Below are 19,010 nucleotides of genomic sequence, written 5' to 3' on the forward strand. Positions count from 1 at the left end.
TTTCCCTCTCTTCCCTTTACACTCTCTTATCTCTGTACTCCTTTCTTCATCACGCTTTGAAAGTCTAATGAAATGTGATTTTAGTTGAATAGAGCTTCCTTTAAATAATGTGTATTTTTGTGTAATCATGTATATCTTAAATACAGACTCAGAACCTTCAAACTTAACAAGAAAACAATTTGACAATTTCTACATTAGAATTTCATAAGACTTTCAAGAAAAACAATCCTAAAATACAATGTTACAAGTACACAGCATATTAACTGCCCCTGAACAAGGCAGTTAACCCACACTTCCTAGGCCGTCATTGAAAATAAGAATTTGTTCTTAACTGACTTGCCTAGTTAAATAAAGGTTAAAAAACCATATTTATATAACTCAGAAATGGATGAATAACCCATGAGGCTATGATCTGGCTGCTAACTCAAAATTAAACTTTGTGTGTTCAACTATGAAAAACGCACCCGATATATTTCCTTCATTGAGATGCTTGATATGGTCCCCTCTGGCTGATTTTTTAAATTATTTTTTTTATCTGAAAAGCAAAAGTGACCCTAACCCATTCATAGATGCCAACTGCTTTATCGCCTATTGAAGATAGTATCTTCTGGTCGGGGGAATTTTGTTAAGATCCCTGACACTCTTTATGAACCCTAAAACGCATCTCTATGAACATTAAAACGCATCTCTATGAACATTAAAACGCATCTCTATGAACATTAAAACGCATCACTTGCGGTACGATTTTGGAAACAAGGAAAGTATCTTCCATATTAGCGAAAAATGATTTTCATAAAAACAAAAGGGTAAATTACTGCACATATTTACAGGGTTAGTGTTAGTGTTTCCACACGGCCATACAGTATCTCCATGTTACGGAAGACATAGACTACCTGTGCTTATTTGCTATCTAGCGTGCTCTGAACACCGGTAAGCTAACAGGGGAAGAAGTGTGGTTGAAATGGAGACACACATAGCTTGTGGATCTGTGCTAAACTGCTACAGTTAAATAAAGGTTCAATAAAAAAAAAATATATATTTTTGCTCTGAGTACCTCCAAGACAAGGTAAAGTGTATATTGCGTGAACCTCAATGGTATATTTTGCAAATATGCTATGAACATGGTTGTTAAAACGGCATTTCATTCTTACAACATTAAGGTAATGTCATCACAACTAAGCATATTTTGTATTTTGGGAACACATCTCTTGTAATGTAACATCTAAGGAATGGTTTGTGCACCCTGACGTCAGAACCACTTGACTGTTTTAGCGTTATTGGGAACCTATCGCTTGTCATATCCCCACAATGTTCCCACAATCTAAAGAAATGTTTTAGGATTTTTTTAATGTTGCAACATTAGACTGTATTTTTTTTCTTTGCAACCTAATTGTAATAATTAGCACAACTGGAGAGTTTTGTTTGTTTTGGGAACATATCTAGTTGTCATGTCCACACTTTCCCACAACCTAACAAAGCATTCTGGGAACCTTTTAAAGAACTGACCAAATGTGTTCTGGGAATGTTCTTGTAACATCAGGTGAATGTTTTCTTTGCATCCTAAAAGAAGCAATGTAGAATAATCTGCTCAACTGGACAGTTTTTGTTTTATGAGAACATTTGCTGCAACCTAATGAATGTTCTGGGAACTTTGACTGAACCAATTTGGGTTTGCTGGGTAGCCAGCTGGAGGCTCAGCTCACCATGGAAACAGCAGAAAACTGTAGGAGGCAGTTAAATATCATCCCCCCCCCCCTGTTGGCTAAATATTGGTGACATTTTGTATTCTGGTGTAGGTCTTCTTCTCCCATCACATGGTAGTTTATTTAGTAGAATTAATCAATTGCATCATATTGTAAGTGCACTATCTTTGCCACATCAAACATGATCATGATAATGATGATGGACATCAGATTTATAAAAAAATAAAATTAAAAGGTGTACTATCACCCTCTTTTCTCCCCAATTTCGCGTCAAAAGGACGTGTCATTTGTCAGTGTGTGGTGACAGACTCTTGATATCTACTCTACCATTTGTCAGTGTGTGGTGACAGACTCTTGATATCTACTCTACCATTTGTCAGTGTGTGGTAACTGACCTGTCTAGGTGTCGATCTACTCTGTCAAAAGGCAGTCGTCAGCACGAACCCCAGTGAGAGAAGAAAAAAAAAACATTAGAGACTGGGCTCTGGATTTGTATTGGCTGAGAAGGAAGTGTGCGTCAGCTTGTTGTCATTGCGTGGAGAGGGATAAATCATACTGGACAGATTGTAAACTACATCCTTGTGGAAGGAAAAGGAGCGGACATACACAGGTCCTTCTCACTGTCACGATGCGGGGCATGCAGGAGAGTCTGTGGGTCCTACCTCTGATACTACTGGGGCTGTTACAGCACTGGGCTGAAGGCGACTCATTCAGCCAGGTAATTCCTGCTGTAAATGGATGAATATATTAAATAGCCTAGTTATATTACGATTGATACAATATAATTTCATTTGAAAATATGTCTGGGATAACTAAATTGCGACACAGGCTAATCTTTTACATTGTGGCATATTTGCTTTATCGTTTCGGTGTAGTAAAATATTATTCTGTTTATTTCACAATCCCAGTGCTTGTTGTTCAAATAGAAATAATCAATCTGGGAACAAAACTAAATATTTACCTATGATTGGAGCGTCACGCGAACCATTACGCAAAACGCGCCTGGTATTTTACTATCAACATTTGTACCTTGAGTCTGATAATTATCTGTACAAAACAGTTAATCTGATAATACTTGTGTAATATAAAAATACTTACTTGATATACACTACCGTTCAAAAGTTTGGGGTCACTTAGAAATGTCCATGCTTTTGAAAGAAAAGCACATTTTTTGGTCCATTAAAATAACATCAAGTTGATCAGAAATACAGTGTAGACATTGTTAATGTTGTAATTGACGATTGTAGCTGGAAACAGCTGATTTTTAATGGAATATCTACATAGGCTACAGAGGCCCATTATCAGCAACCATCACTCCTGTGTTCCAATGGCACATTGTGTCAGCTAATCCAAGTTTATCATTTTAAAATGCTAAATGATCATTAGAAAACCACTTTGCAATTATGTTACCACAGTTGAAAACTGTTGTTCTGCTTAAAGAAGCAAAACAACTGTCCCTTAGACTAGTTGAGTCTCTGGAGCATCAGCATTTGTGGGTTCGATTACAGGCTCAAAATGGCCAGAAACAAACTTTTTTTCTAAAACTCGTCAGTCTATTCTTGTTCTGAGAAATGAAGGCTATTCCATGTGAGAATTTGCCAAGAAATTGAAGCTCTCGTACAACGTTGAGTACTACTCCCTTCACAGAAGAGAGCAAACTGGCGCTAACCAGAATAGAAAGAGGATTGGGAGGCCCCGGTACACAACTGAGCAAGAGGACAAGTACATTAGAGTGTCTAGTTTGAGAAAAAGATGCCTCACAATTTCTCAACTGCCAGCTTCATTAAACAGTACCCGCAAAACACCAGTCTCAACATCAACAGTGAAGAGGCGACTCCGGGATGCTGGCCTCCAAGGCAGAGTTCCTCTGTCCAGTGCTCTTTTGCCCATCTTAATATTTTCTTTTTATCGGCCAGTTTAAGATATCGTTTTTTCTTTGCAGCTCTGCCTAGAAGTCCAGCATCCCAGAGTCACCTCTAATCGAACCCACAAATGCTGATGCTCCAGATACTCAACTACTATCTGCTGTGCTATCAGCTGTGCTGACATAATTGCAAAAGGGTTTTCTAATGATTAATTAGCCTTTAAAATGATAAACTTGGATTAGCTGACACAACGTGCCATTGGAACACAGGAGTGATGGTTGCTGATAATGGGCCTATGTAGATATTCCCCCAAAAATCTGCCGTTTCCAGCTACAATAGTCAGTTACAACATTAACAATGTCTACACTGTATTTCTGATCAATTGGATGTTATTTTAATGGACAAAAAAAGGCTTTTCTTTCAAAAACATGTACATTTCAAAGTGACCCCAAACTTTTAAAAGGTAGTGTATATTTTCTAGTTTCTTTGCAAATGCAACACATTTCTATGAGAACTGAAATGGTCTGTTTATTTATTTTTAGTAGATGCTCTTATTCAGAGAGATCTAAAGTAGGGAGTGCATCCATTTCCGTAGAAATCAAACCCACAACTCTAGCATTTCCACAACACCGTGCGCTACCAACTGAGCCACATCACAAACTACTTGATGTCTCAATGTAATCAATTACTGTATTGGTCATTGTTTTTATCTCCATGGTGATAGAAAGTCTACAGGTACAAACCTAGATGATCAGCCTATGTACAATACAGTAATGTACATTTACTTTAAGTGGTTTGTAAGGATTGTAAATTAATACGGCACAAAAAGTGGTTATTTGATCAAATAAAAAATATTTAATTTGATGTGGATGTTTTGTGTTTTTGGTTTAAAAATGGTTTTGGTTTATTTAATTCAATTTATGAGTTTTGTGTATTTATTCATTGTATTTTCATCTTAAAATACCTGATTTCTTCTTATCCCTTGCGCAAATAACCTACAACTGTGTCTGTCCAGAGCTCACTCTGGCAGGGAAACTCTGAGGGCCCAGAATAGTTGATACGTTGCAAGTACATTGTTGATACAACGTTACAAGTTCAACATTGTTGATACAACGTTACAAGTACATTGTTGATACAACGTTACAAGTACATTGTTGATACAACGTTACAAGATACAACGTTACACGTTCATTGTTGATACAACGTTACATTGTTGATACAACGTTACAAGTACATTGTTGATACAACGTTGCAAGTACATTGTTGATACAACGTTACAAGTTCATTGTTGATACAACGTTTCACGTTCATTGTTGATACAACGTTACAAGTACATTGTTGATACAACGTTACACGTTCATTCCACCGCAGATCGGTAGAAATGATAAATTGTAAATTGACACTCCACATGAAAAAGGGTTGGTGACTCCTGGTGTAGCCTACTACCCTTCAGGAGTATAATGACAGGTTGGAGGAGGAGGGTTTGGAATATATATATTTTTGTTCTGGTTTTCTTGATCTCTTGCTCCCCCTTTGAGTCATTTGTGTGTCTTAATTATTTCATCAAACAGTGTGCTTAAAGCACATGTGTCCAACTCAATCCATAGAGGGCCAAGTGTCTGCAGGTTTTCACTTTTCCCTTGTAGTCGATTGATGAATTAAGGTGACTGATTAGTAAGGAACGCTCATCACCTGGTTGTCTAGGTATTAGTAAGGAACTCCCCTCACCTGGTCATCGAGGTCTTAATCGAAAGGAAAAAAATAAAACCAGCAGACACTTGCCCCTCCTCGAAATGAGATTAACACCTCTGGCTTAAAGCATCAGACAAGCTCAGTGCATGTAGTTGATTTTATTAAAAACACATAGGTTGGGTCTATATATGGAAAAATACACATTTACAAATTTAGACCAATCAATTGGTTGAAAGAACAGACGACTCTCTCTTTCTCCCCTTACCCATCTGTCTATCGCCTCCTTTGAATTCCATGCTGTCACAGTTACCAGCCCTTTCAAGCTTAACATCCTTATCATTTATCGCCCTCCAGGTTCCCTCGGAGAGTTCATCAATGAGCTTGATGCCTTGATAAGCTCCTTTCCTGAGGACGGCTCACCTCTCACAGTTCTGGGCGACTTTAACCTCCCCACGTCTACCTTTGACTCATTCCTCTCTGCCTCCTTCTTTCCACTCCTCTCCTCTTTTGACCTCACCCTCTCACCTTCCCCCCCTACTCACAAGGCAGGCAATACGCTCGACCTCATCTTTACTAGATGCTGTTCTTCCACTAACCTCATTGCAACTCCCCTCCAAGTCTCCGACCACTACCTTGTATCCTTTTCCCTCTCGCTCGCATCCAACACTTCCCACACTGCCCCTACTCGGATGGTATCGCGCCGTCCCAACCTTCGCTCTCTCTCCCCCGCTACTCTCTCCTCTTCCATCCCATCATCTCTTCCCTCTGCTCAAACCTTCTCCAACCTATCTCCTGATTCTGCCTCCCCAACCCTCCTCTCCTCCCTTTCTGCATCCTTTGACTCTCTATGCCCCCTATCCTCCATGCCGGCTCGGTCCTCCCCTCCCGCTCCGTGGCTCGATGACTCATTGAGAGCTCACAGAACAGGGCTCCAGGCAGCCGAGCGGAAATGGAAGAAAACTCGCCTCCCTGCGGACCTGGCATCCTTCCACTCCCTCCTCTCTACATTTTCCTCTTCTGTCTCTGCTGCTAAAGCCACTTTCTATCACTCTAAATTCCAAGCATCTGCCTCTAACCCTAGGAAGCTCTTTGCCACCTTCTCCTCCCTCCTGAATCCTCCCCCCCCCTCCCTCTCTGCAGATAACTTCGTCAACCATTTTGAAAAGAAGGTCGACGACATCCGATCCTCGTTTGCTAAGTCAAACGACACCGCTGGTTCTGCTCACACTGCCCTACCCTGTGCTCTGACCTCTTTCTCCCCTCTCTCCAGATGAAATCTCGCATCTTGTGACGGCCGGCCGCCCAACAACCTGCCCGCTTGACCCTATCCCCTCCTCTCTTCTCCAGACCATTTCCGGAGACCTTCTCCCTTACCTCACCTCGCTCATCAACTCATCCCTGACCGCTGGCTACGTCCCTTCAGTCTTCAAGAGAGCGAGAGTTGCACCCCTTCTGAAAAAACCTACACTCGATCCCTCCGATGTCAACAACTACATACCAGTATCCCTTTTTTCTTTTCTCTCCAAAACTCTTGAACGTGCCGTCCTTGGCCAACTCTCCCGCTATCTCTCTCAGAATGACCTTCTTGATCCAAATCAGTCAGGTTTCAAGACTAGTCATTCAACTGAGACTGCTCTTCTCTGTATCACGGAGGCGCTCCACACTGCTAAAGCTAACTCTCTCTCCTCTGCTCTCATCCTTCTAGACCTATCGGCTGCCTTCGATACTGTGAACCATCAGATCCTCCTCTCCACCCTCTCCGAGTTGGGCATCTCCGGCGCGGCCCACGCTTGGATTGCGTCCTACCTGACAGGTCGCTCCTACCAGGTGGCGTGGCGAGAATCTGTCTCCTCACCACGCGCTCTCACCACTGGTGTCCCCCAGGGCTCTGTTCTAGGCCCTCTCCTATTCTCGCTATACACCAAGTCACTTGGCTCTGTCATAACCTCACATGGTCTCTCCTATCATTGCTATGCAGACAACACACAATTAATCTTCTCCTTTCCCCCTTCTGATGACCAGGTGGCGAATCGCATCTCTGCATGTCTGGCAGACATATCAGTGTGGATGACGGATCACCACCTCAAGCTGAACCACTGCAAGACGGAGCTGCTCTTCCTCCCGGGGAAGGACTGCCCGTTCCATGATCTCGCCATCACGGTTGACAACTCCATTGTGTCCTCCTCCCAGAGCGCTAAGAACCTTGGCGTGATCCTGGACAACACCCTGTCGTTCTCAACTAACATCAAGGCGGTGGCCCGTTCCTGTAGGTTCATGCTCTACAACATCCGCAGAGTACGACCCTGCCTCACACAGGAAGCGGCGCAGGTCCTAATCCAGGCACTTGTCATCTCCCGTCTGGATTACTGCAACTCGCTGTTGGCTGGGCTCCCTGCCTGTGCAATTAAACCCCTACAACTCATCCAGAACGCCGCAGCCCGTCTGGTGTTCAACCTTCCCAAGTTCTCTCACGTCACCCCGCTCCTCCGCTCTCTCCACTGGCTTCCAGTTGAAGCTCGCATCCGCTACAAGACCATGGTGCTTGCCTACGGAGCTGTGAGGGGAACGGCACCTCAGTACCTCCAGGCTCTGATCAGGCCCTACACCCAAACAAGGGCACTGCGTTCATCCACCTCTGGCCTGCTCGCCTCCCTACCACTGAGGAAGTACAGTTCCCGCTCAGCCCAGTCAAAACTGTTCGCTGCTCTGGCCCCCCAATGGTGGAACAAACTCCCTCACGACGCAAGGACAGCGGAGTCAATCACCACCTTCCGGAGACACCTGAAACCCCACCTCTTTAAGGAATACCTAGGATAGAATAAAGTAATCCTTCTCACCCCCCCCCCTTAAAAGATTTAGATGCACTATTGTAAAGTGGCTGTTCCACTGGATGTCATAAGGTGAATGCACCAATTTGTAAGTCGCTCTGGATAAGAGCGTCTGCTAAATGACTTAAATGTAAATGTAAATGTAAATGTAAATGTAATGACTCTCGGTTGACCAATATGTATTTTAAGCGGGGACAGTCCTAGACAGATAAATACACATGATTTATTATGTAAAACAAGTAGAATAATAGTGCTTACATTCTTGGTCTACAAGACTAGAATAGTAAACATCACTATTGGATGTCATTGATTAGTTTAGATTTTTTGTTGAAGATTGAAAACTGGGTCTACATGCATTTGGCCTATTTTCTGAGACTAACAGCTGATAACACCACAAAAAAGCACATGCATAAATATACAGCAGAGAATATGCATAAATGTTTAAACGTGTGTGTGTGTGTGTTTTGATCTTCAGGTGTGTGACCCATCTAAAGATGGCACCATCTATAACTACAATGCTATGACCCTGAATGGGAGTCGTTCGGTCTCCCTCCGTGAGTACATGGGGAAGACCGTCCTCTTCGTCAACGTAGCCTCTTACTGAGGACTCACCTTCCAGTACCTGGGTAAGACTGTCTGGCTTAAGACTAACAGTATAACAGTAGGCTAACAGTTGAATTAGCTAACAGTAGGCTAACAGTTGAATTAGCTAACAATAGGCTAACAGGAGAGTTAGCTAACAGTAGACTAGCCCCACGCTTAAGCTTGGGCGATATACCGTTGGTATGATTATTATATATATTTTTTTTTAGATATTATTTTTTTGTGCTTTTAACCTTATTTCTTCCCAATTTCGTGTTATCAAATTGGTGGAGAGGAGAGGCGAAGTTTGAGAGCCACACGTCCTCAGAAACACAACACTGCCAAGCTGCTTTGCTTCTTGACAAACTGCTCGCTTAAGCCGGAAGCCAGCCACACCAATGTGTCTGAGGAAACACCGTCCAACTGATGACTGAAGTCAGCTTGCAGGTTCCCTGCCCACTACAAGGAGTCACTAGAGCACGATGGGAGAAGGAAATCCCGTCCGGCCAAATCCTTACCTAACACAGACGACACTGGGCCAATTGTGAGCCACCTTATGGGTCTCCCGGTCACGGCCTGCTGTGAAACAGCCTGGGATCAAACCCGGGGCTGTAGTGCCTCAGACTGCTGACTCTCGTGAGAGAGTCAGCCCGCCTCGCCTTGCAGGGTCTGCGTGCTACGCCAATTCTTATAATTATAAGAAATCTAAGATGTGTCAAATAAATTATATCAGGGCTCCTGCTATGCATTTGGTTAACTAACTTGCTGGCTAAGTGGCTAGATGTCAAGATCAAACTTCTTGGTTACAGCAGAGATGTTCAACCCCCTCCTGGAACAAGATCCCTGTTGCCTAAATTTTTATTTTATTTTTTATACCGCCTCTTGTGTAGACATTCGGTATACCCTGGTATGGTACAGAAACGTTGAGACGGTATGAACATCTGGATACAGCCCAACCTTACCCACACGTAGTTTACCCTCAAAACCCCACAACCTGATTCACTGTAAATCCCTCTTACAATGAGCAGGTCCATGCATAGACTAACAGGCCTGACTGACTGGCAGGCCTAGATTCAATCAGATCAAGCGTTAACCGGCGTTAGCTGACACCCACATAACTAATGTTTTGGCAGTGACGGAGGTGGAGCTGCATTGGAGCTGTCAAAATCAGTGAGCAGCTGTTCTTGTGATCGTTGTCAGGAAGCCACACCCACCTCACTTGAGTTTGCAGTCAGAAGGAGGGAAGTGTAGGCCATGTAGAAGTAATGACGATCACAAAATCGAGAAACAAAATAATGATAATTTCTATCAGCCTAATGGAGGTGTAGATTACATCTCCCATTCCAGTGTTGACTTGTAAACAAAGGCTGCGTGAGATTTCTGTGAATGCAACTCCGTGCAGCCAATGGCAATGTCCGCTTTAGGTACAATGCCGGGAGTCGCTTTTGGATTTGACAGCTCTAACGCTGTCTAACGCTGTCCGACATGCCAAAACAACCCGTAATGCGGTTGTCGGCTAAAGCGGGTCTGATTGAAGGAAGCCCGTAAAGCACTCTTCAAAGAGAAAGAGGCCAGTCCATATGTGACGAGAAGAGGAAGAACTATAGTGTACGCCCTACTTAATGTACGTTGTTTTGAAAGCTGATTTTGTCCTCAATTTACCCAAATTATGTTGTTATTATACAACCTTTAATCGATCAGTGTGTGTGTGTGTGTGTGTGTGTGTGTGTGTGTGTGTGTGTGTGTGTGTGTGTGTGTGTGTGTGTGTGTGTGTGTGTGTGTGTGTGTGTGTCATCTAATCAGAGTTGAATGCACTACACAAGGAGATGAAGGATTATGGGTTCACCATTCTCGGGTTCCCCTCCAATCAGTTTGGAAAACAGGAGCCAGGAGACAATCATGAGATTCTGGCCTCTCTAAAGTAAGTAATTGTTTGTCTCAGAGATCCGTTAACATGAAAAAACGTACGTCATTAAACTGACAGATTTTGATGGGGGAATTGTGTATTATGCTAATTAGATGGGGCACAGACATCGACCTTAGGGGGTAAAAAAAGACATAGTGGTGTAATGTATACGATATACATTACCAATGTTTTATTACATAGGGGAAATAAACCTGACACTTGAAACTAATCAAATAAAATAAAGAATAAAATAAAATTTCAAATGTATTTATATAGCCCTTCGTACATCAGCTGATATCTCAAAGTGCTATACAGAAACCCAGCCTAAAACCCCAAACAGCAAGCAATGCAGGTGTAGAAGCACTTAATCCAATTGTCCTGCATGCCTGAATGCAGGGAACAAGACAGCAATACTTCTGTCAACCAATAGAGCTTCTTTTAGTTTGGAAAATAACATCGAAGGAGCGATATACAAATCCCTAAGGTATAACCCACTCTGAGAAACATATACAACATTCCTATGGTATCTGGTCCCTCTAGCTCACCCTAGACTCTACTCCTGGCCAGCTTAAACCCCATGTACACCAGACTAGAAACCCTGGTTTCACCAGTGTCCGCCTTCAGTATATTTGGGTTTATAACCTGGGTTGTTAACCTCTCTAGTGAAAGCAGAGATTGTATGTATAACAGGCTGTGGTGTTGTGGTTCGTGTTCGTGTCACATAGTCGATCTATCTAAGGCAATAGCTCAGTGAGTGAGGCACCCATTAAAAAGGTCCGTTAAGTGGCTCAAAAGCATGTCTAGGCAACGTCTGTGTCCCAAATGGCACCCTATTCCCTAAATAGTGCACTACTTTTGACCAGAGCCTCATGGGGCCCTGGTCAAAAGTAACACACTATATAGGGAATAGATTGCCACTTGGGAAGCACACCAGTGATAAGCGTATCTATCTCTCCTTGGGTTCCAGGCATGTCCGACCAGGAAATGGATTCGTTCCAAACTTCCTGCTATTCCAGAGGGGGGATGTGAACGGAGACACAGAACAAGGAGTCTACACTTTCCTCAAAGTAAGCAAGTGATTAGGGTATCAACAATCTGGGGACACACCTAAAATGTCCAGGTTTTTACAGAAATCCTGGTGAGAAGATTCCTTGAATCACGAGGTAAAAAAGGCAAGAAATCCCAAAAATCTCCAACCAGGAATTGTGGAAAACTGGACCATTTAGGGATGGGCCATCCTTCAGGTGATTGCTGTTGTCATCCTAGTCTACAGGGGGTCAATAACCCTTTCTGGGCGACTTACTTCCCACTATAATCCTGACTAAATTCATGGACAGATACTGTGTGGAAGTGACAGTTGGCAAAAATCACCCTGTAACAGATATGCAACTGGGTTACACAGAGTGGGCATTATATCATGACATTCAGGGGGGGGGGGGGGGTGACTATTGGGTGCACACCTGTTTTTAATAGGCTTATTAGGAAAGGTGTGTCATTTAACAGTAAAAATGTATGACATTTTAATGTGACATGAACACAACCAGTTGTGTTTTCATCTGATTGTATAAGCAAATCACTTAGTAGGCTACCTACCGTTGTACATGTTTGTCCACTTCAAAATAATTACAGCACCCAAACAGTGCACTGTGCATGCGCCATTTTGACGAATGGAAATAGACTATCTGTTAAAAACAGTGTAATGACACTCGGTGATTGTCACTAGGCCTACTACAGTAGGTGTAATCACGGATACCAAGGGAAGCTGTGCTTCCCCAAAAATGTAAAAAAATATATATATATATAATTAAAATATAAACTATTTCTTCTTCATTAATTACCTTCAATTAGCAAGTGGCTTCTGAAAGGCTAATTAACATAATTTGAGTCCATTGGAGGAGATCTACAGTTTACAGTCGGGAAGTTTACATACACTTAGGTTGGAGTCATTAAAACTTGTTTTTCAACCACTCCACACATTTCTTGTTAAATAGCAAACTATAGTTTTGGCAAGTCGGTTAGGACATCTACTTTGCGCATGACACAAGTCATTTTTCTAACAAGACATTATTTCACTTATAATTCACTGTATAACAATTCCAGTGGGTCAGAAGTTAACTTAAGTTGACTTAAATAGCTCAGAAAACTCCAGAAAATGTCATGGCTTTAGAAGCTTCTGAAAGGCTAATTAACATCATTTGAGTCCATTGGAGGTGAACCTGTGGATGTATTTCAAGGCCTACCTTCAACCTCTGTGTCTCTTTGCTTGACATCGTGGGAAAATCAAAAGAAATCAGCCAAGACCTCAGAAAAATAATTGTAGACCTCCACAAGTTTGGTTCATCCTTGGGAGCAATTTCTGAAGGTATCACATTCATCTGTACAAACAATAGTAAGCAAGTATAAACACCATGGGACCACACAGCCGTCATCCTGCTCAGGAAGGAGACGTGTTCTGTCTCCTAGAGATTAACGTACTTTGGTGCGAAAAGTGCAAATCAATCCCAGAACAACAGCAAAGGACCTTGTGAAGATGCTGGAGGAAACAGGTACAAAAGTATCTATATCCACAGTAAAACAAGTCCTATATCGACATAACCTGAAAGGCCGCTCAGCAAGGAAGAAGCCACTGCTCCAAAACCGCCATAAAAAAAGCCAGACTACGGTTTGCAACTGCACATGGGTACAAAGATCATACTTTTTGGAGAAATGTCCTCTGGTCTGATGAATCAAAAATAGGACTGTTTGGCCATAATGACCATCATTATGTTTGGAGGAAAAAGGTGGAGGCTTACAAGCCAACAAGCTCCCATGAAGCACGGGGGTGGCAGCGTCATGTTGTGGGGGTGCTTTGCTGCAGGATGGACTGGTGCACTTCACAAAATAGATGGCATCATGAGGCAGAAAATTATGTGGATATATTGAAGCAATATCTCATGACATCAGTCAGGAAGTTAAAGCTTGGTCACAAATGGGTCTTCCAAATGGACAATGACCCCAATCATACACCCAAAGTTGTGGCAAAAGGACAACAAAGTCAAGGTATTGGAGTGGTCATCATAAAGCCCTGACCTCAATCCTATAGAAAATTTGTGGGCAGAACTGAAAAAGTGTGTAAGCGAGGCAGCCTACAAACCTGACTCAGTTACAACAGCTTTGCCAGGAGAAATGTGCCAAAATTCAACCAATTTGTTGTGGGAAGCTTGTGGAAGGCTCCCCAAAACGTTTCACCCAAGTTAAACAATTTGAAGGCAATGCCACCAAATACTAATTGAGTGTATGTAAACTTCTGACCCACTGGGAATGTGATGAAAGAAATAAAATCTGAAATAAAACATTCTCTCTACTATTATTCTGACATTTCACATTCTTAAAATAAAGTGGTGATCCTAACTGACCGAAGACAGGTAATTTTTACTTAGATTAAATGTCAGGAATTGTGAACAACAGAGTTTAAAATGTATTTGGATAAGGTGTATGTAAACCTCCGACTGCATATCTCATGAGAAAGCATCTGAGTGAGCAAAACATAGCCCCTCTGTCTCTGTATTTGTAGCCCATGTATCTGATGCTGTCTGGCCAAAACGGGTATGACATGGGATCCTTACTGTAGCTCCCGTAAAATCCTTATGAGAGGACAACACAACCTGCCTAACCCTAGTTCTAACCATGTCTTCTAGAACTGTCCTAACCCTATAACCCCGCCTTCTAGAACCGTTTTAACCCCGCCTTCTAGAACCGTTTTAACCCCATGTTCTAGAACCGTTTTAACCCAGTCTTCTAGAACCGTTTTAACCCAGTCTTCTAGAACCGTTTTAACCCCGTCTTCTAGAACTGATTTAACCCTGTCTTCTAGAACTGTTTAACCCTGCCTTCTAGAACTGTTCTAACCCTATAACCCTGCCTTCTAGAACTGTTCTAACCCTATAACCCTGTCTTCTAGAACTCCTGCCCGCCGGTAGGGGACAGCTTTGAGAACCCCACCAACAGGCTGTTCTGGGAGCCCCTGAAGATCAACGACATCAAGTGGAACTTTGAGAAGTTCCTGGTCGGACCGGACGGAAAGCCCGTGAGGAGGTGGTTTCCCCGGGTCACAGTGTCTGAGGTTCGGATGGACATCATCAAATACTTCAATCAACTCTTATCCCAGTCCACCCAGCAGAACATTGACTAAGGTTTTACTGTGCTGTGACCCAAATGGCACAGTATTCCCTATGTAGTGCATTACTGGGAATTCATTACATAAGGAATAGGGTGTCATTTGCGACGCAGCCTGTGTTGTCATCAGGGCTGGGGTCAAATTCCATTTCAGTTGAGTAAATTCCTGAATTGAAATGGAATTCATTCCATCCCCGATAGGCTGGATTTGATTTTTATAGATTTATTAGAGATCACTCCTTTAGATACATGAAATCACAGTGGAACGGTTTCCAGGTTCCATCAGTTGATGGTGGTACTGGGTAAGGGTTGTAGGTCATAAAGGAGGTGGCATGTTGTATGAAGGTGAGGCTTGAAAACAGTGATTCTGTGGTGCCAAGCCTGAGTTCTAGGGTCCAGGCCAGTCCTTCAGTGCATTCAGGCTGGGCCTGGTAACCCTAGGAGCCATGCTACCTCCTCGTCCTGCCACCCAGACCAGACGCCTAGTTACCCACTGCTTCTGCCTGACTAATGTATGTCAATAAATCACATCAATGCAACATGGAGCCAATTTCTTCGTGTAAACGATGATGCCCTGTGGTGTGTGACCACTCACATGCTTTCACAAAATGTCCAGGTCAACAATGGTTTGTTAAAGAGAATCTGTTATTTGAAGTCGAAAAAAAACAACAACAAAAAACTTTAAAATTGAAAATAAACACCAGAGTGAAAATGTACAAAGACATTTAGGATATGTTTATTAAGCCAGTCAAATAGAAAAAGTCTCATCACATCAGTAATGTGCTTTTGCCTTCTGCAAAAACTCCAGAACTTACAAACCAGAAAAAGACAACCACCAGAGGAAAACAAAGCATTCCTTTCAAAGTGCAATTCAACCTTTAAAACGTCACCATTCAACTATTGGACCATTCTGGAATCTGTCTTTTAAAAGAAAAGACTGTTCCAACTATTTACAGTGAACATTGTGAATAAAACACTCATCTTTACCAGCAGTCTGAATGAAACAAAACACAATAAGGATTATAACACGATACATATTCAACCCTATATAGCTTTGAGTTATTAGTTTGATTCAGGAGGAGACACAGAACATTAGTTCACCACCAAATCAAATCACACATCGGGAGGATTGGAGCTCTAGGGTAGTGACCAATCCCCAAAAATCAACCCCTCGCCCCCTAACCTCCAGACACTAGTCGACATAAAGCATTGGGAAGGTATGAGCAAATATGGTAACAATAAAACCACCTTGTCGTACAAGGAGTTCTCATTGTTGCCATTTTGTCAACACCTATCCGATCCTCTCAGATCAACAGTAGTACCCTGGGGTAAGGTACGTGGCAGGGAATTCAAGCCCGGCTCTGTTGACAGTGTCACAAAGGTTCACAGGACTGTCGGGTAGATACTGTAGATAGTATGGAGCTGCTTGTCTGAGAGGTGCCTTGAGACAGAAGCCAGCTGAGTCAGGAATGGGACCCAAATGGCACCCTATTCCCTATATAGTGCACTTCCTTTAACCAGAGCCGGGAGCAAGAGTAGTGCACTATACAGGGAATAGTGTGCCATTTGGGTAACAGTCCCTGTCTGGCGGAGGTGGTTTATCACTGGGCTGTTACTGAGGTAATGGTTGGCTGACTGAACCTTAGGGGTTAGTCGAGTCTCGGTTTTAAAATCGCTTAATTTCCTCGCCTCTGACTGATGCAAAAAGGACATGATTGACAGGCTAAAGCAATCGGAGACCAAATGTACCCTGTTATCGCGATATAAATTCACATATTAATGCACTTACAGCGCCTACACTGACCATACTGCTAGCGGAGCGCTCAGGCAGGCTAACGTTTAACGTCACCAGAACAGGCCTACACGTTACAGTAGTACTATCTAACTGTCAGCAGCAGGGAAGGAAGGGAAGGAAATGAGACCAGGAAAAGGAAGCCATTCAAGACTATTGGAACAAAGCCTGGGCACACTACGACCAATCACCCAATTCTCCACACAACTGGACAGCTTTGTGGGTAAATATGTTGAGGATATATATATAGGAATAGATTATCAAATATTTAACCCAATGAAATCAAAGCAAAGGTGCATTTTTGGCCAATCAGGTGCTCTTGTGAGGGTGTGTGTGTGTGTAACGAACATACGATGTCAATAGCTACAATATATTGGGAGTACACTAACATAGAAAGAACAGCATTACTAAAGACAAGTGATTTACATTTAGTTAATGCAACCATCAAAACAGTAGATTATAAATAAATGATCAATAATCACCACAGCCATGTTTTTTGGCATGATATACCAGCTAAATTCACTTCCCAAGCTTGATGCGTTTTAACAATCACTTTATGAACAGTTACACTTATAGTACAGTTCTAGAACACCAATGGTACTGAAAAACAAAGAAAAACCACGGTTACGCTTCTATGAATCCAATTCCAAGGCAATTTATCTATAGAATTATATATCGTTGGAATGAATACAAGTAGGATTGGCTGTTATTGACATGGGAGAATGGACCCCTTAACCCTACAAGTAACAAAACTGTTTGTAAAAATAAAATAATATTTGCAGTGGGACGATCGTCAACAGCTGATAATCACATAGGTATCTTGTTTTAATATTACATTGAGATAATTTCAACCTATTACACAAAATGACTTCAGTTCCTGCATAGAATCATTTAAAGCAGATATTGAATCTCCCAAAAAATAATACGAGGTTAAAAAAAGAAACATCTAAATGGTAATATTGATGTATTATATTTCTGAATAGCGAAAACAGTGTTTGTCTCACAAGTAGGCTTATAAAAAGGCAAGTATAAACAACATTACAACAGGATATCTACAGTTCAGTAGGAAAATTATAGTTCAAATCACACCGGGTCAACAGAAAAGTGATTCATGCTTCTACCACCCAGCTGGCTCCATGGTGAGGCAACGAAAGAACCAACGATGGCGAGGCCCTTAGTGCTTTCCAGGGTCAATATTCTGTCGCTCTCTTTTTACAAACCCAGTTGCTGTGGACTGATCTATAGACAGAGTAGAGGAAAAGGTTTGTTTAACGTCTCATTGATCACACAATCAGCCACTCAGAGAACAAAAGAGAGAGAGAGAGAGAGAATGGGGAAAGCAAAAATAGACCATTTGTGAATGGATGAGAGCGAGAGAGAGAGAGAGAGAGAAAAAAAAAGAGAGAGATTTGCAAAAATAAAATGTTTCCCTGGTAGGGTTGCAAAATTCTGGGAACTTTCCCAACCAGAAATCCTGGTTGGAGGATTCAGGATTTCCTGCTGATGCAGCCTTATTCCGGGTGACCTTCAAACCAGGTGTGAAGGAAAATTGTTTGTGCGTTTATAATAACCAATTAAACTGGGTTCATGCAAGTGACTGAATGATCGTGCATGGGAAGAATCCTCACCATCAGTATTTGCAACTTGGCAGTACGCACAGAACATTGTTTTGAGAACGGAAAGGGATCTCTCAGATTCAAGATCTCAGCTTGGAGAGAAGAAGCCTCGTGAGGTATTGGTCAGTCACATGCATGAACCAAATGTTAATGATGAATTGTTTATGAATAATTAACAAGTTAAATCAAGCAAATATAACTTGTAAGCACTACAGTGGTTCTTCCTTTAAAAGTTTTGAGCTTATGCTATGACTGTTTCTGGTAGATGATGACAGTCTGTGGTAAATTGCGTAATTCTGGCAACAATGGCTGACACTTAAATAACGTGCCATAGAATTCTGCAGCACCCTGCAATCTGTTCTGCAGCACCCTGCAATCTGTTCTGCAGCACCCTGCAATCTGTTCTGCAGCACCTTGCAATCTGTTCTGCAGCACCTTGCAATCTGTTCTGCAGTACCCTGCAATCTGTTCTGCAGCACCCTGCAATCTGTTCTGCAGCACCCTGCAATCTGTTCTGCAGCACCTTGCAATCTGTTCTGCAGCACCTTGCAATCTGTTCTGCAGCACCCTGCAATCTGTTCTGCAGCACCCTGCAATCTGTTCTGCAGCACTGTTCTGCAATCTGTTCTGCAGCACCCTGCAATCTGTTCTGCAGCACCCTGCAATCTGTTCTGCAGCACCCTGCAATCTGTTCTGCAGTACCCTGCAATCTGTTCTGCAGCACCCTGCAATCTGTTCTGCAGCACCCTGCAATCTGTTCTGCAGCACCCTGCAATCTGTTCTGCAGCACCCTGCAATCTGTTCTGCAGCACCCTGCAATCTGTTCTGCAGCACCCTGCAATCTGTTCTGCAGCACCCTGCAATCTGTTCT

General features: G+C 42.5%; 1 protein-coding gene and 1 pseudogene across 8 annotated transcripts in view; one reads left to right on the forward strand and one right to left on the reverse strand.

The window, feature by feature from the left end:
* Positions 1-2,196: 2,196 nt before the first annotated feature.
* LOC123993743 lies at positions 2,197-15,270 on the forward strand (annotated as a pseudogene). Its single transcript, XR_006831501.1, has 5 exons — positions 2,197-2,421; positions 8,564-8,714; positions 10,474-10,591; positions 11,544-11,643; positions 14,517-15,270. The product of XR_006831501.1 is annotated as a glutathione peroxidase 3-like (transcript).
* Positions 15,271-15,451: 181 nt separating this feature from the next.
* LOC123993740 (TNFAIP3-interacting protein 1-like) overlaps positions 15,452-19,010 on the reverse strand; it is a 39,029-nt gene continuing 35,470 nt past the window's right edge. For all 7 annotated transcript variants that reach the window (XM_046296182.1, XM_046296179.1, XM_046296181.1 and 4 more), the window contains one exon: positions 15,452-17,762. In XM_046296182.1, coding sequence (XP_046152138.1) covers positions 17,698-17,762 — 65 coding nt within the window. In that variant the 3' untranslated portion in view covers positions 15,452-17,697. The remainder of the gene's footprint in view (positions 17,763-19,010) is intronic.

This window comes from Oncorhynchus gorbuscha, linkage group LG13 (assembly GCF_021184085.1).
Source record: "Oncorhynchus gorbuscha isolate QuinsamMale2020 ecotype Even-year linkage group LG13, OgorEven_v1.0, whole genome shotgun sequence".
NCBI lineage: Eukaryota > Metazoa > Chordata > Actinopteri > Salmoniformes > Salmonidae > Oncorhynchus > Oncorhynchus gorbuscha.